Source organism: Phyllopteryx taeniolatus, chromosome 23 (genome assembly GCF_024500385.1).
Source record: "Phyllopteryx taeniolatus isolate TA_2022b chromosome 23, UOR_Ptae_1.2, whole genome shotgun sequence".
In the NCBI taxonomy this organism is placed as follows: domain Eukaryota; kingdom Metazoa; phylum Chordata; class Actinopteri; order Syngnathiformes; family Syngnathidae; genus Phyllopteryx; species Phyllopteryx taeniolatus.
This window is the reverse complement of record NC_084524.1, coordinates 3,354,606-3,381,672: the sequence shown is the minus strand read 5'-3', so window position 1 is coordinate 3,381,672 and position 27,067 is coordinate 3,354,606. Positions and strand designations below refer to the sequence as shown.

At 46.5% G+C, this 27,067-nt stretch overlaps 3 protein-coding genes across 13 annotated transcripts; 1 reads left to right on the top strand and 2 right to left on the bottom strand.

The window, feature by feature from the left end:
- Positions 1–350: 350 nt before the first annotated feature.
- hdlbpb (high density lipoprotein binding protein b) lies at positions 351–14,858 on the bottom strand. Of its 2 annotated transcripts, XM_061764078.1 has the most exons (28): positions 14,272–14,858; positions 13,223–13,313; positions 12,619–12,712; positions 12,330–12,472; positions 11,942–12,157; positions 11,673–11,879; positions 10,630–10,845; positions 9,802–10,008; positions 9,566–9,673; positions 9,258–9,362; positions 9,100–9,178; positions 8,901–9,040; positions 8,719–8,823; positions 8,530–8,643; positions 8,379–8,465; positions 8,165–8,296; positions 7,786–8,004; positions 7,286–7,507; positions 6,858–7,076; positions 5,815–5,956; positions 5,610–5,737; positions 5,404–5,508; positions 4,648–4,782; positions 4,445–4,588; positions 3,518–3,697; positions 3,042–3,158; positions 2,787–2,948; positions 351–1,930 (listed from the first exon to the last, which is right to left on the bottom strand). In XM_061764078.1, the coding sequence occupies exons 3-28, from the start codon at positions 12,692–12,694 to the stop codon at positions 1,838–1,840; spliced, it is 3,801 nt and encodes a 1,266-aa protein (XP_061620062.1). In that variant the 5' UTR covers positions 12,695–12,712; positions 13,223–13,313; positions 14,272–14,858; the 3' UTR covers positions 351–1,837. The 2 variants fall into 2 exon arrangements, with proteins under 2 accessions (XP_061620062.1, XP_061620064.1); XM_061764080.1 differs by lacking the exon at positions 4,648–4,782.
- Positions 10,841–26,708, top strand: arhgef15b (Rho guanine nucleotide exchange factor 15b). 10 transcript variants are annotated; one of them, XM_061764089.1, is made up of 17 exons: positions 14,940–15,311; positions 17,414–17,855; positions 19,129–19,463; positions 19,551–19,956; positions 20,032–20,077; positions 20,157–20,212; positions 20,955–21,160; positions 21,240–21,400; positions 21,487–21,639; positions 21,722–21,851; positions 22,466–22,540; positions 22,644–22,736; positions 22,983–23,146; positions 23,224–23,388; positions 24,420–24,490; positions 24,567–24,671; positions 25,202–25,344. In XM_061764089.1, exons 2-17 carry the CDS (start codon positions 17,504–17,506, stop codon positions 25,207–25,209), a joined length of 2,526 nt encoding a protein of 841 aa, XP_061620073.1. In that variant the 5' UTR covers positions 14,940–15,311; positions 17,414–17,503; the 3' UTR covers positions 25,210–25,344. The 10 variants fall into 10 exon arrangements, with proteins under 10 accessions (XP_061620066.1, XP_061620068.1, XP_061620065.1 ...); XM_061764088.1 differs by having other exon boundaries at positions 25,199–25,340; XM_061764087.1 differs by having other exon boundaries at positions 14,948–15,311; positions 20,035–20,077; positions 25,296–26,708.
- LOC133473009 (uncharacterized) lies at positions 25,728–27,006 on the bottom strand. The gene is made up of 3 exons (XM_061764716.1): positions 26,985–27,006; positions 26,759–26,937; positions 25,728–26,195 (listed from the first exon to the last, which is right to left on the bottom strand). The coding sequence occupies exons 1-3, from the start codon at positions 27,004–27,006 to the stop codon at positions 25,728–25,730; spliced, it is 669 nt and encodes a 222-aa protein (XP_061620700.1).
- Between the last annotated feature and the right edge of the window lie 61 nt (positions 27,007–27,067).

The window sequence follows — 27,067 nt, the reverse complement described above, 5'->3', positions numbered from 1 at the left end:
TTCAATTTATTATTATTTTTTTTGCCAGGCACGAAAGCTGGTTGGGGTGCGAGGCAACCAGTGGAGCCAGAGCACGGTAATGCAATTCTGCAAAAAAAAAAAGTCAAAAGCGTGGAACTGTGTGCATATTCCCCCCCCGCCCCCCTTCTTCCCCGCAGGGCTCAGAAGGAGCTGGAAGGAAAAGGAACAATGCCACCAAGAATCAAGCGGGACCCAAATGTACCCCCTGCTGGATAAATATTAGACCAGGTGTGTCAAACTCATTTTAGTTAGCCGGCCCCGTACACTCCAATTAGATCGCAAGCTGGCCGGACCACAATATTTTTTCTAATGAGTACATACAGGGGACGTACCTTTTTGTCAAATTTTATTTCGAGTAGGAAACTGACATTTTTATTGCAGTTACACAATCACACTTTTTGTCAAAGTTCTTACTTAAGGCCAATAGTGCATTTGTCTTAGCTTTTCACAGGAACTGTCGCCGTCCTAACATTGGCGATCAGACAAACATGAAGAAACTTTTAAAACTTAAATAAATAAATCAAACTTATGATGCTGTACGCAGTGGTGGTTCTTGGGGGGGGGGGGGGTGGATGGAATCCGGCCACCCCGCTAAGAGCAGGCTAGAACCGCCACTGGTTGTACTGTATTTGTTGTATTTGAGTACAATAACTGCTGGGATACAGTACATCCCTGGGTTGCATAGTCTGCCATCTGCTAAAAAAAAAAGAAAAAATTGATATTAAAACACCCATTTTAAAACTGGACCCCTAAAATCCACCGTTTTGGTCACTTCGGATACGTCTCCCTTTACTCAAAATGGAGCCAACCAACCATAACCGCCGACTCGGTGTCACTCGGTAAGCTACCAGGAAATGCAATCTGTAACGGTATGTAAAAAGTGTACATTTTCACTGACGAGTCGTATTAACTTATCCCTTCAGTGTCATAAAAAAAAATAAAATAAAAATGCGACAAATTACGACAACACATGAAGCACTTCTTATAAGAGAGGACCTGTTTTGTTTTTTGGGAGAGAGGCAAGCAGCATTTGTGTCCATGTTGACAAGAATATCAAGCATTAATGAGGAGCTCTGAGAAAAACAGAGATTAAGACCATGTCAAAGTTTGGTTCAGTTTCATTCAAATATACATCTTAAGCGCACGCACACACACACACACACACACACACACACACAGACCTCAACATATGCCGCCACCAACCGAAAAAATTCCCTTTAAAAAATATAGCAAAAAAAATCCTCTGTTGACGTACAGTAACTACTAGTAACATGTTCGCAAACCCTGATGAACATCGGTCATGAGCTACAAGTGGCCGCCTTTATAAAAACATAAAATCACAGTAGTTGAAACAAAATGGCTCCTTTTTACACTTGACAATAAATAAAACTTCACAACAGGGAATCAGTGCAGGATATCACCTCCTCAGGGGTTCCCCCCCCCCCCCACCTTTTTTTTACTACAGCAGCCGGTTTGCCTTGTAATAATTTACAGCTACGGCGAGCCGTTTGGAGCGTTTCTTCAATGTCCTTGATTTTCAGGGATATCGAGGAAATTCTCAATGACTTTCCATACGCAGCCTCACCTGATACATTTCAAGGAACGCAAAGACTTTTTAACAGATAGCCGTGAGTTGAAGAGACTTTAGCAGTCTGTGCAGGTGCCTGAACCCAAATAGTTTTTGGGAAAGGTTTTAAATGTTAACGCGACATTCGGGTTTTCCCGAAAGGAGGAGAAAGAAACTCATCTCCTCAGAATGTGCAGTGGCTGGTTTGACGATAGAAAAGAGAAGGAAGGCAGGAACGTCCGTTGTGTCTCAGAACTTCTTGGGGCCCCAGGCGGATCTCTGCTTGGGCGCCACGGCCTTCCCGAACGTGAGGAAGTCGTCTGCGCTGCTCATGTCCAGCGCCTGGGAACAAGCCAGGAACACAAAAATCACCCGCCGCGCTCTCATTTCGTCGCTCTGCTTGTCTGCGTTGCTGCTCCGTGTGTGTTAAAGTAGCAGTTGTTTGAAAGTTTACAAATACCGTAACATCTGTGCTAATTTCTGTCAGCATGTCAATAGCGTTTTGCATTATATGTTAGCATTGAGCTAGTGGACTTGACACAAAATTATATGGTTTGGTTACACATTTTGGTGTTTGATCATTGATCTAGTTTTTCATAAAATTATATACGGTAGTCTATATAGCGGATTTTCAGCGACCCTGGGATAGGGCTTCTGGAACGTTCTTCTCGTGATAAACCGGAATTCACTCATTTTATTATTTTTTTTTTCTCTGTGGAATCTTACCTTGACTTCATAAAAAAAAAAAAAAAAGATTCAACAATTTGTTGCTTTCGGGGATATTTTTGTACCCAAAGATGCCACCAAAGCCCTGGCTACTAGGAAAATAGTCATTGGCATCAAGGAAGTAAAGTGCGGTGAAAAAGTATTAATTCATTCGTATAATTTTGGGGGGTTTTTTGGGTATATTTCTCACACTTAAATGTTTCACGGCACTCTAAGTTGGAGTGATACATCTCGACTATTTATGACCTTTGTATGATGGGGAGGAGCTAAGTTTAGCCTGGGTTGTTAGCGGAAATGACGCTGCAGGAGTATGTTTCTGCTCTGCTGAGTGCCTATTAAAAAGCTCAACTGCAAAGGATTTATTTTTAGGCTAATGTTGATGAAATGATGAAAGTGTTTTGTGATATATATTTCCACTCTCAGCTATTAATATAGGCAATTATAAACTGTGTCAGGTGCCGTCAGGTCTCACCTTGTACTCTGCGGCGTTCCAGGGGGCGTCGCGCACCACGAAGCCTTTCGCCGGAGTCCCGGTACCATCTTCCGGCCCCCCCGTGCCGCCGCCGCCTCCCCCGCACCGCGACGGAGGTTTCATGTACGCCGCCAACCTCTCGGTCTCTGTCATGCTGAGCAACTGAAAGAGTCGCGGAGGAGAAATTGGGAAGCGTGCAAGCCGTTTTTTTCTTTTCCCCCTCACTTCCTGTCAGCGGAGACGTTCGTCTCTCACGTATTCATCCTCCAGGTTGAGCAGGTGCTCGACGGCGTTGTCGACCGTCTCGGGAAGACCCGTCACCGTCACTTTGTCAGGTTCGTCGGAGCCAGGTGGAGGAAACCGGATATCCACCTGAAAAACCCCACAAGCGTGTTAAAAGATGCTGTCCGTGGCAAACATACAACGTGGGAAATAATCATTTCATTCCCTGCCGAATTTGTAAGTTTTCTCTCTTCCAAAGAAATTCACAGTTTTAGGTTTGATTGATTCATTTCATTTTTTCTTTCCAAAATTTTGTTCCATTAGTTTTTTTTTTTAGGGAAACCAACCCCAAAACCGCTTATTGGTGGTTTATCCCTACTTATAAGAATTTTTATGGTTTTAAAAAAATTATAATTTTTTTCTCTTCAATGCAGTTAATAATAGGTGTCAATTATCTGCAGATTTTTATTAGGAATTATTTCCCATCTGTCCAAGTGTTGCGGCCAGACCTTGAACTCCTCCATCAGCTTGCGGATGGCTTTGCCGCGGGCGCCGATGATGCGGGCGTGCGTTCTGGGGTCCAGGGGCACGTCTTGGCTCACCATCTCCTGCAACTCGGCCACAAGTTGCCGGATGGCCTCGCACGCCTCCTCCACGTTCCCCTCGTACCCCGACACCACGATCAGGTCCTGAGAGAGGGAGGATGGCAAACAAGCAGACGACTCAAGAGAGATGAAGGTTTTAGCGGTGTGACGTCTTTTTCCTCTGCTTTCTGTAAATATGTACAGAGGTGCCTCAACTCACGAGTAACCATCCACGAGATGTGGATGATTTTTAGTCAAATGTCGGGAGCAAAAATTTTAATTACCGGTGCTAGATGGTGACATCGAACTTCAGTTTTAGTTTAATATAAAATTTAACATTAAACGTGCATTTAACCAAAGCAGATAACTTTGCCCAATGAACGTCTGCTAGCGTAATGCTAACACACAATACAAAACACCATAGAAGAGCTAACGAAACTAGCATTGATGTAGCAGTACTTATAAACCTTTAAACAACTTATGTATGGCACTTTGTTACAAAACCGGTAGTTTCTTCTGGTGCTGAAAAAATAAGTTCAGTAGTTAACAAAAAACTATTTTGGCCATTCCATTTTATATTGGGGGATTTGTTTTAAAATTTTTTTACTGTGAAACAGACACGTTTTATTAAGATGTTATTGTAATGGACGGCGGACAGCTCGTCAGGTCAGCCTACATCCGACAGGATGCCAGCGTTTAGCCTCGCGGTTAATGCTACTTAGCGCAGAGTGTGGCGTGATCCTCCTGTGTTTAACTTTGCCACACATATAGCGCCCCCCACTGGAGAAACCTCCGCCAGCGGCCACTGGGTTCAGCCTGTCTGATTTTGATCCACATCAGTAGGCCACGCACCTGCTGCTCGTCGCCTTTGTCGGGGAACTGGATGTTGACGTCGTGGTCTTTTCGGATCTGAGAAACGACCGCCCCCTTGCGACCGATGATCTTGGGATGAAACTTTGGCTCGACCGATACGGTGGCCTTGAAGCTCCGCAGCGCCTGCGAGGAGAACACGTGAGAACATCGCGGGGAGGTTTTGTGGAAATGTGTGCGCCCACCCTGTCCTCCTGCTCAGCCTGAAGCTCTTTGGCCCGGCTCAGCAAGCCCCGCTTGGCTCGCTGCACGTTGGCCAGCAGGCCCGTCACCCGGATCGCGTCCTGCCGCAGCTCGGGCTGCGGCACCCACATGTTGACCTGCGTACGCGAACACACGCACACAAACGACCTCGGCTTGCAAAATTCCTGGAAGTTTCAAAGTTGCAAACTGGCCACGGGAATTTACATCAATTAGCAGAAATAAACCAGGCATTTACAAAACTCAACAGTGGCTCTGAACTAGGGAACCGTTACGTAGTTGTGGAAAATACATGTTAGCTTAATCCTGACTAAAATAATCTGATTTCATGCTCATACTGTGGTACCTTCCCAATCCTTGGTCCATGTACTAGTACACTGTTTCAATCTGTGGAACTAGTACTACAAGTGAAGCACTAGATGATAACTAGTAGAATTTTTATAACACCAGTGTGCCAAGGTTGTCCCACTAGTGAAGAAAAAGAGTGTACTAGCACATGGCCCTAAAGTTGGACATCAAATAAGCCAAATGCTTGCCATAAAGATGTTTCAGCATTTATTTTCTATCCTACAACATGTAGCTAATATTACTCGTTTTCATTCATAATTTAGCGCACTAGTAGGATACGGAATTAATGCTGAACTCTTCTCTGATGAAGGCAACAGTCGTTTTCCCAAACTTGTCGAGTAAATGAAAACCTCTCTTTGCTGCCGACTAAAAAGAGACCTCAATTGTATAACCTCGTATTCCTCCATCATCTTTCGGATTCCGCTGCCTTTCTGGCCGATGACGTAGCGATGAAGCTCATTGGACACCTCCACGTCCTCCGTGATGGGCACCAAGGCCTGAAGGAAGAGGATGGAGGAGGAAAAGTAGTTAGTTAGCGTACGTAGCCAGGGACACGCAGCTTTTTTTTTTTTACATTCAAATGAACGCGAGCGCCTACCAGCAGGGCAGCTTTGGCCACCTCACACTTCTCGGCTCGCCCCAAGATGGCGACGACGTCGCACTTACGGGGGACGAGCTCCGCATCTGGACAGACGTGGCCGCTCTCCTGCGGCGAAGCCTCTTGACCTTGATGGACGATGATTCAAAAGAGTCAAATGTAAAAATACCGTGAAGCGCCGGACTGACGTGAGCCGGTTCGGCACCTGCGTTGGCGTCGTCTCTCTCCGGGAACTTGATCTGGACCTCGTGCTCGCGGGTGATGTGCTGAATGCGGCTGCCTTTGGGCCCCATGATGGCGCGGTGGTAGCGCTGAGGGATCGTCACCTCCACGCTCACCTGGGACTCCTGCTCGGGGTGGGGAGAACAGAAGACAACCACAGGTAACGACAACATTGTAGATCATCAGCGGTGTCAAACTTGTTTGCGTCACGAGCCCCATGGGACCGCTTAGAACCAGCGCTTGTCCTCATTAGGGTCGAGGGTGAGCTGGAGAAAATCTCAGATGACATTTGGCGAGAGATGGGGTACACCTTCGGCTGGTTGTACACCTCAGAACTGTGAAGTGGACACGCCATCCATGACTCCGCCGTGCTGCTCAGATCAAATACGCTAATCCCTCATTTATTCATCCACACGCTCTACACGAGCACATGCCTACAAAAGGCGGGTGTGCTCTGTTTGAGTGACGTGAACAACAGCCCACGCGGTCATGGAGTAAACGGGCGAACTTCTGCCTAAAGCATTAGGCGCTGTGCTCCACATCGATGGTCCCATGGAGGAAGCGCAAAAGCGGATCCCGCTGCTTCCCAGAATTCTTTGCGGTGCTCTTTTTAACTACAGTACTGTAGTTGTAGGAAATCAAGCTAAACATTGCTCTTTACTTTTGTTCCTCTCCATACTGTTCTGTGTTCATTAGCTATACGTCAGGCTAGGTTGGTATTTGTTAATCTATTTCACAAAACTCTCGACTGTGGCTTGTGTGTCAAACAGTAGCATTCCGGTCATGTTCACTTGGTGACTTGCCAAATGTGTGAGTAAAGGTTTCTTTTTCCTGCAAAGTCAAAGTGGCCATTTTGTCCTTATGTGAAACATTGCTTTCATATTGGAGTAAAAAAAAAAAAAAAAAAAAAAAAAAAAAAACTGTACTGGAGACGTGCTCAATTATAAAAAAACATCACAAATCCACAATAAGTGAGGGATTGCTATAATGAAAAAGAAATTTGACTCATTAGTCAGCACTGCCTACCAGGTCCTTGATGATCTCCCGTATGCGTTTTTTGGCGGCCTCCACGCAGTCCTTGGCTCCCTTCAGGGAGACCCGCTGGCTGTTGGCCCCCGTGCGAGGAAAGCTGACGGCAACGCTGCCATATTCTTCGGCCAGCTCCCGCAGCACCTGGCCTCTGCGGCACACAAAATGGCGGTGGTGGCGTACGTCCACATCCATGCTATCCTCCACCACGTCATCCTGGGGAGGATATTTAAATAACACACGAATGTAGTAAAAGTATTCACACTCAGTACATCGGTAGAAGTACAAATACAAAAAAAAGGGAGCTTTAAAAGTACTGTACTTATGTAAAATGACAAAAGCACTCCCGCTGTTCTTTCAAGTTTGTTCCTTCCCACCAAAGATCATAAAATAAGTAATAATAAAAATAATTTCACGTGGATTACCAGGTTTTTGATCAGGCATTCTAGTTCATTCTGTGCCTGACGGACGGCTTCCTCTTTCCCCACAATGGTGATCAGTTCCTGCTCGGGGTCGTCAGTTGACGGGAAGATGATGCGTGCGCCCGTCCTGTCCCGTACGCGGCGAACGTTGGCCCCGCCGCGCCCGATCAGGAACTTGTGGTACTCTGGCTTGGCCTGCAGTTCGGCTGTGAAGTTGTTGACTTGCTGAACGGACGAGACCAAACGTGGGTCATGAAATAAACATGACAGCGTTAAAAAGCGGACCTATCACGGCAGCTGAAGAAGAAACACAAACGCCCTCACTCGGCGCTGCCGCGACTGCATTAAGGAGTATAAAAGATGGATTGCCTGATAAGAATCGGTTCTTCCTGCACGAAAACTCGGGTCTTTCGGGCAGAGCGAGACTCGGCCTCAAACTGGCCTTGACTGGTTTTGATTTTGAGCCCTTTGTCTGGCTTTCTCCATCGTCGCCCTTCGCTCACCTTCTCCTCAGCCAGCTGCAGCAGTTGCTTCTTGGCCTTCTCCACCTCGCCGGCGGGCCCCCTGATGGTGACCTTGTCCGACGTCGAGCCCTCGGAGGGGAAGTGGATGTGGACGCCGCCGCATTCCTCCATGACGGCGCGGACCAGGCAGCCCTTGGAGCCGATCAGGGAGTTGTGCAGCTTGGCCGGGATGGTGACCTCTGTCTCTTTAATGTTGGCCTGGAAAGAGAGACACACACAGGAAGGGGAGGCGGCACTGACGACGCGTGTTGCTCCACAAATCGGACATCTCGCACACAAAAGACGAAATGTTTTCTGAAGGCACCACGAGTAAACTACAGCTTACATGTCCCTGTTCTTAGCCTCTGCTCAGACTCACCAGTTCTCTCTGGATGGCGAGGATTCGATCTCTGGCCGCCTCACAGTTGCCCTTCTTACCCGTGATGGCGATCATCTCGGAGTTGCTGTTCTCAGTGGGCAAGTCGATCTTGGTGTTGGTCTCCTCGCGGATCTGCCGCCAAAGACGTCACGTCTCACTGGTCTGAGGACACAGGACCCTAATCCTGCCCCCAAAAATATCTCTTGCACCTTACCTTTTTGATGTTGGCACCACCTTTGCCGATGATGTTTTTGTGGAACTGCTTGAAGATGGGAACCGAGAGCGAGAAGCTACTCTCTATCTGCATTCAGGCAAAGGCAGTATCAGTGCGAATCAGGCCAAATACTTCCTTTTGGGGGTCGTACCAGGTCGGCAATCATCTTCTGGAGGAACTTTGCGCACTTCTCCACCTCGCTCTTGGGCCCCCTCAGCTGAACAACGTTACTCTTCTGCGCCGGGTCAGGGAAGTTGATGATAACCTGGAGGTCGACTGGATTAGAAGTTCATTCTGCAGCGGCGAAGGAGCGACACACTTGAGGAGACGGCATTCTCACCTCGGGGAACTTGTCTCGGACTTCTTTTATCTTCTCTCCCTTCTGACCGATGATCGTCCGATGGAACTTGTGCTCCACTACCAGATCTTTGGTTCGCTCATTCTCCTGAAAGGTTTTTTTTTTTTTTTTTTTTTTTTTTTTAAACTTCTTCTCGCTATCCCTCACAGTAAACGTTGACTCACCATTCTTTGAACCATCTCGATGAGTTCCCTGCGAGCCAGCTGGACGCCCTTGGGGTCGCCCTCGATGCGGACCAGGCTGCTTCGCTCAGAGTCCTGCGGGATTCTCACGGAGACCTTGTACTGCTCCTTAATCCGGTTGACTGGAAGGTGGTGAAGCATGTGACAATTTTTTATTTTCTTTTTTAAAGACAATACTCACTATTGGTGCCGTTCTTTCCGATAAGATGTCTGTGGAAACGCTGGTCTACGATGACCTCGGTGTAGTCCATCCTCACCAGCTGGGGACAAGAAAAAGACGTCGTGAGAGAATTTAAATCAGGCAAAAAGGGAAGCAGACAGTCAAGATTCCCTACTGACCAGGTCCTTGATGATTTCTTGTATCTGGGCCTGAGCCTGCTGCACCTCCTCCGTCGGCCCCTCCAGGTTGATGCGCTCCTCGCCATCGGTGAACTCAATGTGAACCTACACACACAAAACTAGTCGGTATCAAACCGAACAAGTGTCCGCTCGAGTTTAGCCCCGCTGTGCCGCAGATTCCTAGCGATCGGTTCATAGGTTTTGCGCTAACACTGACTGCTATTTGGAACTGCAGATATTTCCCTCAACCTTGACAAGGGCCCTAGTTCAACTTAGTTCAGTTCGTGTTCATTTTCATTCTCACATACTCGAGGCAGCTGCTGTGTTATCCGCCCGATGTTTTGTCCCTTTTTGCCAATAATGAAGCGATGCAGCCAGGCCGGAGCCGTCACATCCATCACCATCACACTTTTGGCCTGCATAGCGACAATTAAGGACGGGGGGGAAGTGAGTTTTGACACGTCTCTTGAAAATGTGAAATCTTTTGAACTACCAAATGATGTCGTTTTGGCCGACAAAACAATTTCAGGTTGCATCTCCTCACCTTGGAGTAGACCTGCGTGAGGGCCGGGCCCAGCTCGTCGGGCTCCCCCCTGAGGATGATGGTCTCCGAGCCGGAATCCAGCGGGGGCATCTCCACCGACACCCCCGTGGCCTCCAGGATCTCCTGCAGGGTGTTGCCCTTTGGGCCGACGATGTACTTGTGCTGCGACTTCTTCACCTCCACGGAGATGGTGGTGGTCTTCCTCTTCTGTTGGGTGAGAAAAGGGATTTAGGTCATAACGAACATTATGGCCATACTATTTTTTTTCCCACATTTCCCGTGGAAAAAAAAAAATAAAATCCCATTGAAATGAATGGATACATTTTCCAAGGTCCTTCCACATATACACGTAACCAGTTTGAAGTTTTGCAACTTCAAACTGTTCAGTTCATTCAGTATATTAGAAACTACTTTCCACGCTCCTGAAATTCCAACACTTAGTATTTCACATTTTCCATTTTCAAAATTCCCAAAGTGATAAGAGTTTGGAGTTTGTTTTACCACATTTCTCGACCAATTCAAACATTTACAACTTCAAATGTTGAAGAATACTGAATTCAGGCCGCTATTTGTGACAGTCCAAGAATTCCCAATTTTTGCAACAATTCCATATTTTCCACGAGAAAATACCCAAACGAAAGTAGATATTTTTGAATCAAAGTTCTTTACGTTTTAAATATTCACATGTCAATGTCTACACAGAAATTGCATTTTGCAGTTCAGGAGTTCTCAACCTTTCGGGGTCCCCCATGTGGGCCCCTAAATGTTTTTTCAACATTTCAACCTCTGCATTTATGATTGGTTTCGTAAAAAGTAACTTCGCCAAACCTTGTCGTCGTAGATGGCACGTATGCGGCCGAGCGCCAGGGCGACGGCCTCCTTCTCCCCGGTGACGACGATCTCGTCCTTGGGCAGGCTGGTAGGGGGCACGCTGATGCGAGCGCCCGTTTCCTGACTCAGCTCCTGCACCAGCCGATTGTGTGGGCCGGAAATGAAGGGGTGGAAGGCCTTCTCCAGGGGGAGCCGCTCCACCGCGCGCTTGTCCTGACGGGGAACGAGAGAGGTAAATAGGAGAATGCGCCGTGACATCACACGTTCTCCGATTGCACCGCGAGTAAAACAAACCCTCCCGTGTTATTTGATCAAGGCAGGGCGATTTGAGGAAAAAAAGGCAAATGGCTTCATGAATGATTTTCTTCTCGTGGGGTGGGAAGCAAAGCCTGCTGGCCGTAATTTATATTTTAACAGCTATGTTGATTCAAAAATAGACTCGGTGGAAATTCAGACATTGCGGGAGTGGCTAATTCATTCATGAGATGTCAACAAAATGTTTAAACTGTTATGTCTAGCCGAGCCGACCGTTTTTTCCTTCAGCGCGAGAATACTGAAATGATTATTATTGGCCCCGCCAGACACGGACAACTGTTCAAGGACACCGGTCTACGTTTTGCTCAAAGTGACTCGGCAAAAGAATCTGGAGTTACACTTGAATCGTCACCAACTTGCGTTGGTTCATCTTCTCAATGTCGCTAAGATACGGCCCACTGTGTCCGTGAGTGACGCGGAGACTTGAGAACGTGCTGCTTTCTGGTTTTCCCATGTCTGGTATTAAAAGCCTGCAGTGAGTACAGACTCTTGACTGGCACTAGAAAATGTGGTCATAATGCTATCTATACTGGCCAACTTGCACTGGTCCACACGAGATGCGATTTGAAGGTTCTGTTACTGGGAAAATATGACATGACTTCGCGCGTTTCTATCTCGCTGACTTAGTGGTACATTACGTTCCATCCCGAGCCTTACGCCCACACCAACCGCAAGTAACACAAAAATGTGTCGAACGCAACCACCGGCCCTTCGCCACGTCTGACCTGCTCCGCAGAGATCAGCAGTATCTCATGCCGCGCCTTCTCGATGCCCTCCTTGGTACCGGCGATGCGGATGTTGGCGCTGGGGTCGTCCGGGCGCGGCACGACGACCTTGGTGGCCGTCTTCAGCTCCAGTTCCTGCAGCTTTTCGCCGTTCTTGCCGATGACGAAGCGGTGGTGCTCCTTGGGGATGACGACCGCGGTTGAGGCCTGGGGACGGCGGGCGTGAGATGTATTTTCAATATTCAAATGTATTTTTCAACTGACTGCACCTGAGTCTGCAGTCGTGCTACGATCTCCTTGCGGGCCTTCATGACAGAGTCCACTTTGCCTGTGACCATGACGGACAAGCCCTGGTCTTTAGCCAGGGACAGCTCAATGTGGGCTTCTGTTCGCTGCATGATGTCCAAGCACACTTTGGCTTCTTCGCCCTCCCCGAACTGGCTGTTGTCCTTGTAGCGGCGCTCCTCGAGGGGCACGTGGAACACCTGAGACGACGACGCAGGTCAGATTCGAGCTTACCGTCGCGTTCGCCCTCTGACAGAATCGAGCGAATTTTGATTTTAAGAAGCGGAAGGTTTGCTGACAGGCCAGCGAAATCGAACAAGGACTGCGGGTTAAGTCACGAAGAGTGTCCAATGTCCTCGTCGGCAAACCCACCTGGGTGATGACGGAAGCTTTGATGGGCCTGATCTTGCTCCCCCACGCGGGGGCCGCCTTCTCCCCCGGCGCACCCTTTTCTGGCAGCGGAGGGAAGGCCTCCAGGTAGGTGGGGATGTAGGCCTCATCCTCCGGGACACAGCCTGCACCACAGAGGTGAGGAAAAAAACGAATCCAGCCACATATTCATTTTGGGAGGCTCACCTTGCTTCCTCTAAAACACGTTCATGTATAGAAAATAGATGAAGGGATGGAAGGATATTCAGTGACATAAATCCAAAAATATTACCTATAATCTCCTGGTCCTTCAGGCCGCTGCGATGCTCCGCAAAGCTCTCGGGGGTCAACACTGCCACTGAGCTCATAGTTCAAGACTTCTTCCGCTATTCCATTGAGACAAGGCAACGGCAAAAGAATAACAAAAAAATCGCATCAGCGCCGACTGTCTGGCGAGGGAAAGCAACTCCACAGACTTTTCGCTTTGTTTATTAGAGCTGCCCAACGCTGGTGCTGTTGCTGGAAGCCGCACCGGCGTCTCTGCAAGCAACCCTTCACAAAACTGGGTCCGCAAAATAACATTTTTTGTAACATTTAAAAAAAAAATTAAAAATAAAGTGTATATGTACATATAGGGATCGGCGCGCCAATTAAAAGCAACATACTAAACAAGGTAGTTAGCAATTTGGCTACATCTTGCAGTTTTAACACTATTATATATTATTATTTATCAAGAGTGACTTATTTAGTAATGTAATTTAATAATAATTTTCAATAATATCCTCATGTGTTATTATCTATGATTCCACTGTTCCGCTTGAGGTTTTTCCCCATGGTATTGTTTCAGTAGGCCTATGAAATTTTGCAACTGTTACAACACGGGTGCGACGTTCTACCTGATAAAGGTCAATTGCCAGAAAGTCCGTCCAGGTAGCGGCTACCGTCGGCGCTTCAGTGCCAGTCTCTGTTTTTCAGCTCCTGAAAGTGCTGCAGATCAAAACATAAAACAGGCTGGATGCATAAAAGCTTTCACGTCATGAAAGATGGGTACATACTGCAAACCCTTTTCCACCATTTTATAATGTTTATATGAATAGTAGGGAGCGTTGGGAAGACGACTTTGAAATTGTCATTGTTTTTTTTGTTTTTTTTAACTAACTACAATTGGAATCAACAGAAATTGTGAGCTCTTTGTTCCCTACTGTGTGGACAGCACTGAAGATAAAGATGTAAGTTGGCGAAACTCAAAAGTTGATTTTGAGTAACGAAGCTGAGCTGTGAGTGAATCCACCTGTCAAAAAGTTCATTATCACGTTATGTGTAATTACAGTATACGCATAATTACCCATGCAGCCTACAGCGGTAATTTAAGACACTTATTGTGGCTCAATTTGTCGTTTAATATTATCTTAAAAAATATATATTCTTTTTTTCTTTTTAAAGTGATATTGTTGGCAAAATTAAATGTCAATGGTATTTTTATTTTGGTTTATTTGAGAATCATGCGCTATTTAATAAGAGAATAAATCAGAAGTTTTCTCACTAGTTGCAGTAGTTGAGTAGCTTTATTTTTTTTTTTTTTAAACTGAGTGTTTACTCAGTTACTCGGGTGGGGGGGTTTTGATCCAATCTCTTGCCGGTCGACAGCGTTCCGAGCTCGGGCTTTCACCGTGTCTGCATGCTCCCGTCTAAGCCGGTTGAATTTGCCTCCGCTCATCATATTTTTCCTTTGAATTAACGTCACTACAGAGATGAGGAGGAGCAAATGCTTCTGCTCACCGGCAAAAACAACAACAAAACAAGCTAGTAGCCCAGATCGCCCGCTCCGGGGGCGCTCGGCTGCGTCTCTTTATGCGGGCGAACCGGCTTCCTATCTAACGCTCCCATAACGATGTTGTCGCTTCGACAAGAATGCTAAGAATGGCAAACAAATGTTTTGTCCTACCTTGCAGAGAAACAAAAAAAATGTAGCCGAGGGTGTGCGTTTGACAGGTGATGGTGTAAACACAGACGTGATTGGTCGAGGAGCGCTTCCGCTGACGGCCGCGGAGTGATACCCCGAAGATGCGCTGCAGTCAAGACAGTCGAGCTAATTGCCGCAGTATGTTTACGCCACGGGAGCATCCAAATAAAATAGACCACGGGGATTTTAATGTCACCGTTTATCATATTTTAACCAGTGCGCAACAACTACCGTTTTAAATATATTTGGTAGTTATATATATAAATATATTTGGTCCTTTAGCTCAAAGCTAGCATTGACGAAGAAAAAAGTTGATTATTGGCGTGCACGCAAAGTAAACGTGACATATTATTCTCCACTGTGTCGCGTATTTTCCGTTTTGGACGCTAGGTGGAAGTCGAATTCCGCGTAAAACAGGTGGTGCGCGACTTCATTATTCATAACAAAGCGTCTATTATTCCACATTCAAGATAACATTTAAACGCATCAATTAATAGATTTTTAAAAAACCAACAATAACGCATTACTGCATTCCAAATGCTGAAACTACGACCAGTTTTCACCAAGTTTCTGAGTACGAGCAAGGTGCAGTTTATTAAAACCGTTAAAATGACCCGGGGTGCGGTGTCGTCGCCTTCACGATAAAAGACACTCATCCACAGTGTGCTCAAGGAGTCCGTAACGGTTGTGGTTTTACTTTGAAATCCATGCCGGAAGTATTGATTGGAGTGGGGGTGTTGCCCCGCCTCCAGTCCGCTTCACTGACTCACTCAGCCGGCAACAAAGAAGAGAAAGCCAACCACTGGGGGGGCTATGGAGACTGCCACTTATTTCACCTTTTTATATTTTTATTATTCATTTCCGTCGGTAGTTACATAGACAGACCTTGGACTTTATTATTATTATTTTTAATAAATAGTCTACATATAGTGTCGCAGTTTCGTGGCCAAAACAATGTTGGAGTGCCGACACAGCAGCCGATCTACTGACGAGTAATGTTTGCTTGTGTCCGAACAATCCTGGTGAGTTTAGTTTTCTGTGTGAAAATGTATTTGTATTTATTATTATTATTATTTTAACTAGACTGTTTACTCAGAATTGACAACTATGCCGGGGCGGTTCGGTGAAAAGTCCGAACCGAAAGCACCTGCACCCTCGTGGGGACACTAGTAAATATTGTAAACCACTACCAAGCGATAGAATACACTCACACTTAATCCAGTATTGTCCGATGTAAACTCATTAAAAGACGAGCAATTTCCTGCTTAGACCTGCTGGGGCAACAACCGGGTGTGTTTGTCATTTCTTTAAATATATATATATATATAATAATTAATACAAACAAACGGAAAGAGTTAAAGTTGAAATGACAGCTAATAATGACTATGTAATAACTTCTCATGAGATTGGAAGCCACAGATTGCTAAATAACATTTCATTAGCATATGAATGCGAAGTGCGCGCCCAACCCTTTTGTGTGCATGCGTTTTTTTGTTTTTGTTTTTTTTTTTTTTTTTACACACTGGTTAAGGCCTTCAGCTTTTAGATGCACCCCTACCTTTTGATGCACACTGATGCATTGGTTTCCACAACAGATGGTACACGCACACACATACTGAACACACTACATTGTGTTAATGCAAGCCCCTTTTTTTTAGGCACTTAAGGATTGTGCACAAACCGGCCTGATTTCAGGCATCACGCCATATTCGATATGCATTGGATTTGCGTGACAAAAAGACTTTCAGGAATGAATGAGTGACCTACTGACCCGGCCCGAGTGTGTGTGTTAAGTGTCCGCTGGACTGGAGGTTGGAGGTATTGAGCAAACCAGGTCAAAGGGAGACAAAAGAGGGGATGTCAGAAGGTTGTATCTCGAAAATATTACAGTTGAGCTTTCAAATAATAAAATTATTATTATTATTTTATTTATTTATTTATTTATTTATTCTATTTTTTTTCAGTTTCCAAGATTTTCCCATTACAAGTTCGCCCCATTTTTGTGTTTAAGCCCATCGAAAAATAGCAGATTGATCAATTAAATGTATTGTCGTCGATGTCAAGTTTAGTTTCCTCCCTTGAAAAAAAGAAAAAATCCAGAATGAAAGCTGAAACCTGCTCATTTCCTAAAGAACAAGTTCATTGACTCAGTGGCGCGCACGCGTCCTTTTCCAAACCGGTCCGACGAGCTGGTTTACGTTCTCATTAACAAACCGACTTGTCTTGCCTGAACCTTTCATTATAACCCGCAGACGCTCACACGCTGCGTAAAATTCAATTTTTATGCCCAATCTAAGACGATTAATTTATTTTAATGGCTAATTGACGGTCGGTTGTCTCGGACGACCGTCTCGGATTGGCACAGTACGCTTGATGAATTATCGCCAAATCAAAATCAAATGATTCCTCCGCAGTGTTTCTCTTTGACGTAGCGTAAGAAGGATTTGCGTGCGTGACCACCGGGTACGCTCGGCATGTTTGTGTTGGATCGTCTGTCATAATATTATTTTTTTTGCCTCCAAGGGTTGGATTTTTCAGGCATGTTGATGTTTTGTTTGTCCGCGCTAATGTCCTCGACACATTTAGCCACTCAAAAGTGCTCAATTTTAATAACAGCCTTTGCTGTATGGATTTCTCCGAGAGGCACTTTTTGCCAGATATCTGGGCCCGCAATGGAATGGAAGGAAGCACAAGGAGTGGACGACTCCTTGTGCAAATTTCATTTTCCTCTGCAAGCCCTGTGGTAGTTCAGCTTGTTTGTAAGAGATCAGGATATGATTATGCTGTAAATATATGCAAAAAGGATGAGCAGATGTGCCTCAGGAAATGATATCTCAAAACACCAAGACTCTTGTGACATTTTTGTTTGATGGTGAACTTCCAATATATAATATGTGCCTTGGCACATTAAAGGTTGGGACGTTTGAGTTCTGTATTCCCGTATGCATTATTGATTTAAAACTCATTCACTGCCAGCCCTCCCAGTTAACATGGATATTTGAATTTAAAAGCCGTCAATGGCAGTGAATGAGTGGGCACATTCTTTTGGTAGCCTCCAAAGGAACTGGACAATTGGACTCAGCGTGACAACCAAGACCAATTTGATCTCTGTTTCCCTCAACAGGTGTGGATGAGGTGTTCAGGTGGACATTTTCTCTCAGAGCCTGGCCTCTGATTAGAAGCACATTACCGGAGAAGACGCCATCCAGCCAGCATGTCTGCCCAGGAAGCACCTCAACCGTCCGCAGTAGCCCAGTTAGCCGAAGTCAAACGCAAACCGGAGCTCCCGCCGAAACCGACGGAGCGAATGTCCTCCCTCCCTTCGGAGGGCGACGACAGGGCCACGAGCCCCTCCAGCGTAAACGTCAAAAGGATTGTGAACAATTTCAGCCAACACAGGATTGCGCTGGCCAACGCAAATAAGACAAAGGAAATGAGAAGACAGCCGGTGTTAAAACCCAAGCTCCAGCCGCCTCCGCTGCCCATGAAGAGGACCCGCCTCCCGCAGGCCAAGAACACGGACTCAGAGGACGGGGAAAGCATCTGTGCCGAAGGAGGTCGATCAGGTACATGTGTGCTAATTCGAATAATTTTATATAAAAAAAATAATAATAATAATCTGCTGTGATGTCACACATTCTGCAGGTGTGGCAGATGTGTTCCGAGAACCATAAACAGGATCTGTTGGTCACATGACTACTTTAATATTTGATGCGTGTGTGTGTGTTTCAGCCCTCAATATGTTCCACACATATTGAGGACTGACAATAAATGTACCATCCCAAACTTGCATTGTGTCAAGTCCCATCGTTTTTAACAAGGAATTTAGCCATCTAGTATCGTCATCAAAATAGCAACATGACACCGTCGGTCATATTTTTGTGCGCTGTTGTTTGATTTCAACGTAAACGGTTCTCTTTGTTTCCCGACGTATGAAACAATATCAGTTCCCTTTTTTTTTTTTTTTTTTTTTAATTCCCCGAAGCTGGAAGATGTAACCCAGTGCAAGATCCCCTTTGCCAATTACAAATACACATTTTACAGACTTACTGTGTCATGTCAAAAGAAAAAACAAACATTTCATGTAGCCCTTTTTTATTTTATTTTTTTGGGCCATGTTGTGGCCAAACATATTGCCCATGCCAGAAACTGCCACGGACTATACACTATGGTTTGCATATTGCTTAAGTGGCTTACAGCAGAGGTGTCCAAAAGTCGGGGCTGCATAGTTTTTATTTGCTCGCCGCATATTCTGATAATAAAATTAAACACTGCCCTCATCAAGAGTTTATGAGATAAAATGTCCAAGTGATGAGACAAAAAAAAAAACATTCAACGTTGCAAGATATCGCCCATGCACAAGTACTAACCTTGTATTTTGCCTTGTCAGCGATAACACCAAGCTGAGATGTGGCCCCGAGTAGAAAAACCACCGACATCCTTGGCTGACTGCACTGCATTAGCTAAATCAATAAATGTTTCTATATATTGGTATAAAACTGCAAACGCGATAATGTATTACACAGAAGCCACGCAACTCTAAATTCCCATTTTCTTGACCCCACAAAAATCAATTGGTTAATAATTTAGGTGTGTTATAGTGGGGGTTCACTTAAGTAAACAAATGGAATCTAAAACCCCACTCTCACCAGTTTCCATTTATTTGGCCGTATTGGATTTTAGCACAGCGGCTCTGCAAACGCTGCATCAATATTTGAAGACGCCACTTAGGCTCTGTGCTGTGTTTGCAAAGAGAACGGCTGACTCGACAGTCGAAAGTGGAGCGCGGGGTACCTGTGAGTGACCCTAAGCGGAAGGGTTTCATGTTGCCTCTCGCAGACCCCGACGGGAAAGAGGTGGAGACCCAGTCCGTCAGCGGAGAACCAGAGGACGAGGATCATCCGGATAGGGGTCCCGGCACCTGCTGCGACCCGAGCTGCTGCTGCGTGTGCCACCTCCGGCGACCCGGCATGAAGCTGGTGTGGGTGCCGCTGCAAGGGGAGGACGGCGCCGAGGTCTTTGAGGAAGAAGGCTCCGACTTGGCCTGTTCGGCGGACGGCGAGACGGCCGACAGGCGTGTGGAGGTAGAAGAAGAGGTACACGAGGGGAGCAGCAAGGTGGATGACGAAGAGGTCACGCGCTACTATGCTAATGAGGAGGCGAAGCTAGAAAAGGCAAAGTTCCATTCGGATATTCTTTTTGGCGAGAGTCCCAGAAGACTCTCGGATCCCGGACCTCATGTTCTTGTGTCTCGCCCTCAGGTCTCCCCTCTTCCCCCCAAAGAGAATACATTTGTGCCGGTTATCCACAAATCCACCGAGGAAGAAGAAGATATTTATGAGTCCATAATCCCCACGGTTGATCCCAATCACAATAAGAAAGCTGCTCAGGAGGCGGACATTCCTCAGGTCAGGGTGCCCACGCCGGCTCGCCGGGTTAAGCCTCCAGAGATCCAGTGGGATGCCAGTTCAGAGTCCGAGGTTGATGAGGTGCCGCCCGCCATCCCGCCCCGCATGCCCATGACTCAGGACACTCGCAGCCTCGCGCCCCAGGCCACGGCGGAGGCCGTCTCTCGGCCGCCGGCCAGCCCCCTTTTGCCTAGCAGATCCCCGATGGCAAAGACGGATTTGAACAGGGACAACAATCACACCTTTGCGCAGAAAAAGGGTTTGTAACCAACAAGCACTTTTACTTGAATCATCCATGGTGGAAACGGTGACGAGTATGCGCTTCATCTTTTAGAAGGAGAGAACAATGAAGCAGGGAAAGAGGATTCAACGGAAGAACCGTGAGTTTTCGCACCGTCGCCATTTGCATACTGCGAACAAATCATGTACCGTATCGTGCTCTTGTTCTTCCCGTTGCAGGTCTCTGACCAAGCCGACAGAACTTTACAACAGTTGGAAGTCCCGGCTGCAAAACGGTGAGTCGGAAAGTACAATAGAACCTCCGCTGTTCGTGGGGGTTAGGGACCGAGCCCTGCCGCGAATAGCGAAAAACAAATTTGCCTATTTTAATGGTTGGAACCAAAATACACCACAAACACAAACTCATCTTACAACATTGCCTTTAGTAATAAACAGCTGACAGATGCTCAAGATTTTTATTACGACTCAACTGAGCAAAATTATACACACGAGGCAAAGACTCAATCGTAACTTCTAAATTTAGATCCGTCCCGACCTACAACATTCTCTGATGTTAAAGTCATGTCTTCTTTGGACTTCACCTTCAAAACCCACGTGACTGAAGTCGTCCAGTCATGCTTCTTCCACATACACGAAATAAAATCAGTCGTTTCCAAAGCAGACTTTATCCGTGCTCTTTATTTTCTCCGTATTAGATTGCGGTATCGATCGTAAATCACTCTGTCGTCTCGCAGCCGCTACTGTCGCTTTCTCACAGAGTCCAACCGCAATTTTAGCATCACTACCTTGGCTTCAAGATTGATTTGAAGATTTGACTCATGAAAACGTATGACGGACGCAGATTTGCAGGTGAGGGCCTTCTGGTTGTTCCCTCCAGAAGTCGAGGGTAAAAACTAAAGGTGATCAAGCACTCTCCATCAGGGTGCCTCGACTTTGGAATACAGCAAATGTAAAGAAGCTTCCCGAATGTGTGGATTTCCAACTTCAGCAAGAGTTGTTCATTTGTCACCCCATCAGAGCCTTTGTACCAGACCTACCGGGCCACTGTCATAACCAAAGAGATCTGCCGGCAGACGGTTTGCCGGAACATCAGCATGACGGCCACGGACTACGCCGTAGACTTGCCGACCCGGAACGAGTGCACCTTGTGGCAGAACCTCCCCGCGGTGCGGAACAGTGGCGTCCTGGAGCGGCTCACACCCGAACAGTGCAAATATCAGGAGGTGAGCGGGAAAAGCAATGAAGTCGGTTCTTCGAGACGATCCAGAAAATGTGATGCTTATCATGTGCTGTTCCGTGCAGACTATGTTCGAGGTTCTGACGTCAGAGACCTCCTACCTCCGTTCGCTACATGTTCTGACGGAACACTTCCTGGACAATCGGGAGCTGGAAAGGACGCTGGTCATCAGGGACAAGAGACCCCTCTTTTCCAACATTCTGAGGATCCTCGAGGTCAGCGAGAGGTGAGGAGATTCAATTCTAAAAATATATGATCGCGTCAGTCAAAATTGCAGGAAGCGTTGGCGATAAGAGCATCATTTGTCCGTAGGTTCCTGAAGGACCTGGAGGACCGTGTGTTTGAAAACATTGTGTTCGCCGACATCTGCGACATAATCCACTATCACTCCCAGCACAACTTCCCAGCCTACATCGACTACGTCCGCAACCAGATCTTCCAGGAGAAGACCTACACCTTGCTCATGTACGGAGAGGCTTCGCTTTCTGTTTTCATAACCATGACACGGACAGCATGCACGGAATACCTAGATGTGCATGTGCTACAGGAAGGAGAACACGCAGTTTGCCGCCGTCATCAATCGCCTTCAAGAGTCACCTCAGTGCCAACGGTTGCCGTTCATGTCCTTCCTGCTGCTGCCTTTCCAGCGGATAACGCGCATCAAAATGCTCATTGAGGTGAACAACGAAGTCATGAAGCAGGAGCCACATGAACACTGAACTACGATGCGATAGGGCCTTGAAAGAAATCTTATATCTCCATGACAACGAGGCGCTCTACAAAGGGATCCGTCTTTAAACATGCTTTCAGCAATTATCTTTTAACATGAGTCTATTTCGAAACAAATTCACTTACAGGATTCTTTAGCCATTATTTGTAAATTTGGAGGCGGATTTTCTCGATTTCTGCTGACACCAAACAAGCTTGGAAACAGTTTTTGCATCCATTTCCACAGAAATAATAGAAATACATTTTTTCTTTACAGACTGTGAAAATAAGTTCTACCTGTTGGAGAAAAATCCCTTTTGTCTGAACATCCATGTTCCTGAATCATAATAGAAATCCTTAATGAACATTTGTTCAACGAGGGAAATAATACGAGATTGATTCCGGAACTTCACGAGGTCACGTTTTGAACTGCCGAAGTCGCCCAAAAAAAAACAATAATTCTGACCATATCACAAACCAAACGTTTTTATACGCGAACGCAACTAACCTCAAACTTATGCCCTTGTTTGCATTTTGCTGGAAAGAAATGTGCGAAGTAGAATGCGGTTGTTTGTTGTTCCAGAACATCCTGAAGAGAACAAAAGAGGGGACCAAAGAGGAGCAGATTGCCTCCAAGGCGTTAGCCTCCGTGTCGAAGGTAAACACTTCTTGCGTCTCGATCCTAAGGTGATGTCGACATCTGACTCGTAGTTTCGGGTGCGCTGGGTAGAAAAAGGAGCGAATCTGACGTTATCTTACAGATCATCGACGAGTGTAACACGGAGGTGGGGAAGATGAGACAGATGGAGGAGTTGATCCACATCTCCCAAACTCTCGAGTTTGACAAGCTCAAGGTAAGCAGACGCAGCATGTCGTTGGGATTCCGTACTGTGTATTTGGGTTTAACGTCGTAGGGGTGGTGAGCACGTCTGGGGTTCGAATCTCAGCTCTGGGCGTTTCCACGCTCAACCCAGTCTTTAAAGCGTGTGGAAGTGTCTCTATATTGGAGATTTCCACCGATTGCGGAACACGACTACACAACAAACGGGTGTTCACTGTACGCAAGTGATTTCCAAGAGTCCACATTGCTGCCTTTGCAGGCCATCCCCATCATTTGCCAGACTCGATTCCTGGAGAAGAAGGGAGAGCTCCAGGAAATGTCCAAAGGAGCAACTGTCTTCCAAATGAGAGTCAAGTTCAATCCCATCTACGTTTTTCTCTTTAACGACCTGCTCATCATTACCACGAGCACCGTCAAGAAGGGGTGAGACACTTTTGACAAGCGTGCTAGCAAGCGTGCCCGCCGCTATTCCGCTGCGTCACCTGCCCTCGTTCCAACAGCTCGGAGCGCTTCGTGGTGCTGGACTACGCCCACCGCTCCCTGGTGCAGGTTCAGCCCCTGGAGGACGAGAGGAACAGCGGGCCGTACGAGAACTGCTTCACACTCATCCTGCTGGAGAACCACAACGGGCGCATGATGGAGCGCCTCATCAAAGCCCCCTCCAAGTCAGTACAGTACAAGCAAAATCTTTTACGCCACTCATTCGCAGACGCTGCGTGCTGTCGCCAAACATTGTGAAAAGCAACACAACATCAGTTCCAAGATCAGGGCCAAATATAGTGACGCGTCCAACTGTCTTTCGAGAAGCACAAAGAAAACGACATCATTCCGTCAGCTAACGTTCAACACTTCAGCTCTAGTTTCGTCTTTCTGTAGCTACGGTCTGTCAGGGAACGCCGTCTTGAGATTCAAGACTTTGCAGTCAGCAGACACACGTCGCACCGACCGAAAAGCATGCATTTCCCAGCTTCGTGAAACGTCTCGGCAAGGTCGGTTTTGCGCGGGCTCGCCCTGCTCTCGTGTGGCCGGGAACTTACCGGTCTACAGCACCGGAACGCAGTTCGCCAGCAGCGTGTCTTGGTGGTGGTAATTTTAGATAAATGGCCGACGTCTCAGCAACATACTGGCAATGAGCAAACGCTCTCCCAGCAACATCTTTTTGTCACCGGCGTACGTTTGCTGACCGGACTGAAGCGCCGCTTTCCAAAATCTCAGAGAGAACTAGTCTCTCCTTGCCTCGAGACCCCTCGAGCTCGATTCTATGTGACATCACCTTGAAAGAGTTTTGCTAATAAAGCTTAGTGACATCAAGATCATTCCCGAATAGTACGTCACTTACCTGCTGATTTTGCTATTTATAGATCAAATCCAAACGATTGCCAAATGTTCAGCGTGATTGACTCCTTTCTTCCCAAACACAAAACAGTTCAAATTATTCTGCTTTTTTTTTTTTTTTTTTTTTCAAGCGAGAGGGGTCGCAAAAGTTGCAAATTTGGCAAAACGGAGTCATTTTGTAAACTATTCTTTACACAGCCATGAGTCCGTGAGTGGGGACACACTTTGAACTATCGACGCCTCTTCCCCAAAAATATCCTGACTTGTCGTAAACTGGAATTAATCGATAAAAATAGATGAATCTCCAAGCCCCGAGTGTCACGTTTGATTCAATGTCTTCACAACAAACGTTTTCTGACAGGCCAGACATGCACAGGTGGATGGGAGCCTTCCCCAGCAAAGAGGAAGATGATGTGGTCTACGACGCCTGGGGTGAGCACGTCTAGGACCAAACAGTGACGCAGTTAGTTTTTTTACTTGACGCATTCATTGTGTGTGTGTGTGTCAGACTGTCCTCAAGTCCAATGCGTGGAGCAGTACGTGGCCCAACAGGCCGACGAGCTCAACCTGGAGCCCACTGAGATCGTCAACGTCATACGAAAAACAAACGAGGGTAAGGAGGATGGAGAATCCGTGTCTCGTTCGTTCTTTCCATTTTCAATTGGCAATCGCAAAACGAAAAATGGACTCATCCTGTTCTTTGTTTTTAAGACTAACGCACACAAAAACGGGGGGGGGGGGGGGAGACAGATTATGAGTAAAGCTACATTAGCGCGTTAGCCGCCACAATCAGTTCATCCTTTATATAAACAAGGAATACAAGTTTAATAAAAACTGCATCTGAATAAAGGTTTTAATACAAAAAGTTGCAAATGTATTCAACTTCAAAGTTAAATACAACTGAACTGCTCTTCGGCACCGATTCTTTCGCTTACCACACTGAGAATCACTGTTACATTCAAAGCAAACTACAAAATATTGAATAACTTTATTTTTTTCGATTGCCAATGAAAACTGGAATTATAGACTGGACGTATTTGGGAGATTTTGCATCTGCTATCATTAACCCGGACCCCCCTCCCTCTTCTTGCTTCTCTTTTGAACCTCATTACCGCCGCAATCGTCACCCCAACACATTAGCAGTTTATTGATTTTTCTTTTCCTGCATGAACAATGCTTTTCCCCTTCCTGCCCCTTTTGTGTGCTCGCCGCCCTCTGCGGCCCCCCCCCCCTACAGGCTGGTACGAGGGCATCCGCCTGTCGGACGGCCAGAAGGGCTGGTTCCCCGTCAGCAACATCATCGAGATCACCAACGAGCACTTGAGGCGGCGCAACCTGAAGGAGCGCTATCGAGTCGCCCAGGCCGCCAGCCAGGTCACGACCGTCAAGAAACTTTAATCAGGATGCCCACATTGACATTTTCCCGGCCACGTTTCATCATGCACGTAAACTCGTGATAAAATGGACGATTATTTATACTACTTGAGTCTTTTAAAACTGAAATGGAATGTACACAATCCAACACAATGCTGTAAAGTGGATATTTTTAATGTGTGCGCGCAGTAATTATAAAAGTGTCAAACAACAATAACAAGCAGAACGGTTGTTTGGGTACTCAAGGTTGTTTCTGTTAGTTCCCCAAGAGACAGGAAGACGTACGTGCTCGGCGTCAGGGACGTCGCTCATGCGTGGATGGCGGCGGGATCGGTAGCAGGTATTCCTCATAATGCTCCACGGCGTCTATTTGCCTGAACTCCTTCCATCCCGCACCACTCGGAGGCGCAGCTGGCGCGCCGGGCGTCCCCTCGTCCGTCGGACCGAAGCCACCCCGGGCCACCTTCGATTTAGTCAATTCTCGTTCATTCCCGTGGAAAGTTTCCAAAACGATATTTCGCAACTTTACCTGAGAGTCTTTCGGCCCTTGGTAGCGCAGTTTGAGGAGACAAGTGATCGCCTGGTCCTCCTCCGGGCTCAGCTGGAGGACCGTCCGCACACCGTCGCGGGACATCTGCGTGGGGCCGCCCAGGTCCCTGAACGCGTGCGGCCCACGCCGGAAGGGGTCCGCTTGATTGGGAGGAGCGGGGCTTGTGCACATGAGCGGCGGGGGAGTGTTGAGCCGGAAGCGACTCGATGCCGGCTAGAGCGAAATCGAGAATGTGTCGGAAATTACGACGGCAAATTTGTACATTCGGTTGTTGTGCTCAACGGCCACATTTGAGTTTCAAAATTCATAGGCCAGGTTTTTTTTTTTAATACAGTTAATACAATAATTCATTCAGTTCTAACATGTACTGTATATGTAAAAAAAGATATTAAGCAAAATGGATTTACATCTGCACTAACATTTAATATTTGTTTTTTACACTGAATACAATAAAATATTTTGTGTATATAAATGTAACATTTCTTAAACACTGAATATATCAACCACCAATTTAATGTATCGACTGTAGTAAAAGCACAACTTAAACTATTATACAATCTTTTTTGAATGTGTACGTAAAGATGTAAACAGTTTTGCTTACACAAAATCAATTAATACATTGTCTTCAATGTATTTATTTTTTTAAACTTTGTGATACCGTACAATGTATTTGAGATGAAAAAAAAATACGTTTTAACTAATAAATTCTCGGGAGAGAAAAACAATGCAACATCTATTGGCAGTCTTCCATCTGGATCTGGACAGTGGACACTTACCCCCAAATGTTTCACAGTGTTGGGGATCATACTTCCCCACGGGGCGGACTCAGTGGAGAAGACCTCCGAGGAGTCCCTGTCCCGAGTTTGGATCCGAGAGGGGGATTGACCATTTTGAGAGGTGGCGAGACCTGCAGCCACGTACAGGGCCAGGCTCGAGGCCTGCTGCAGGAGGGCGGCTGCACCGCACGGCGGGGTCTCGGTTTCGGGCGGACGTGGACGCCACCGACGCGAACTTTCTCGCTCATGGTCCCGACACTTCTGTTGTTGTGTACGTTCTGAAGAAACTCCACGAAAGAGTTGCGGCGC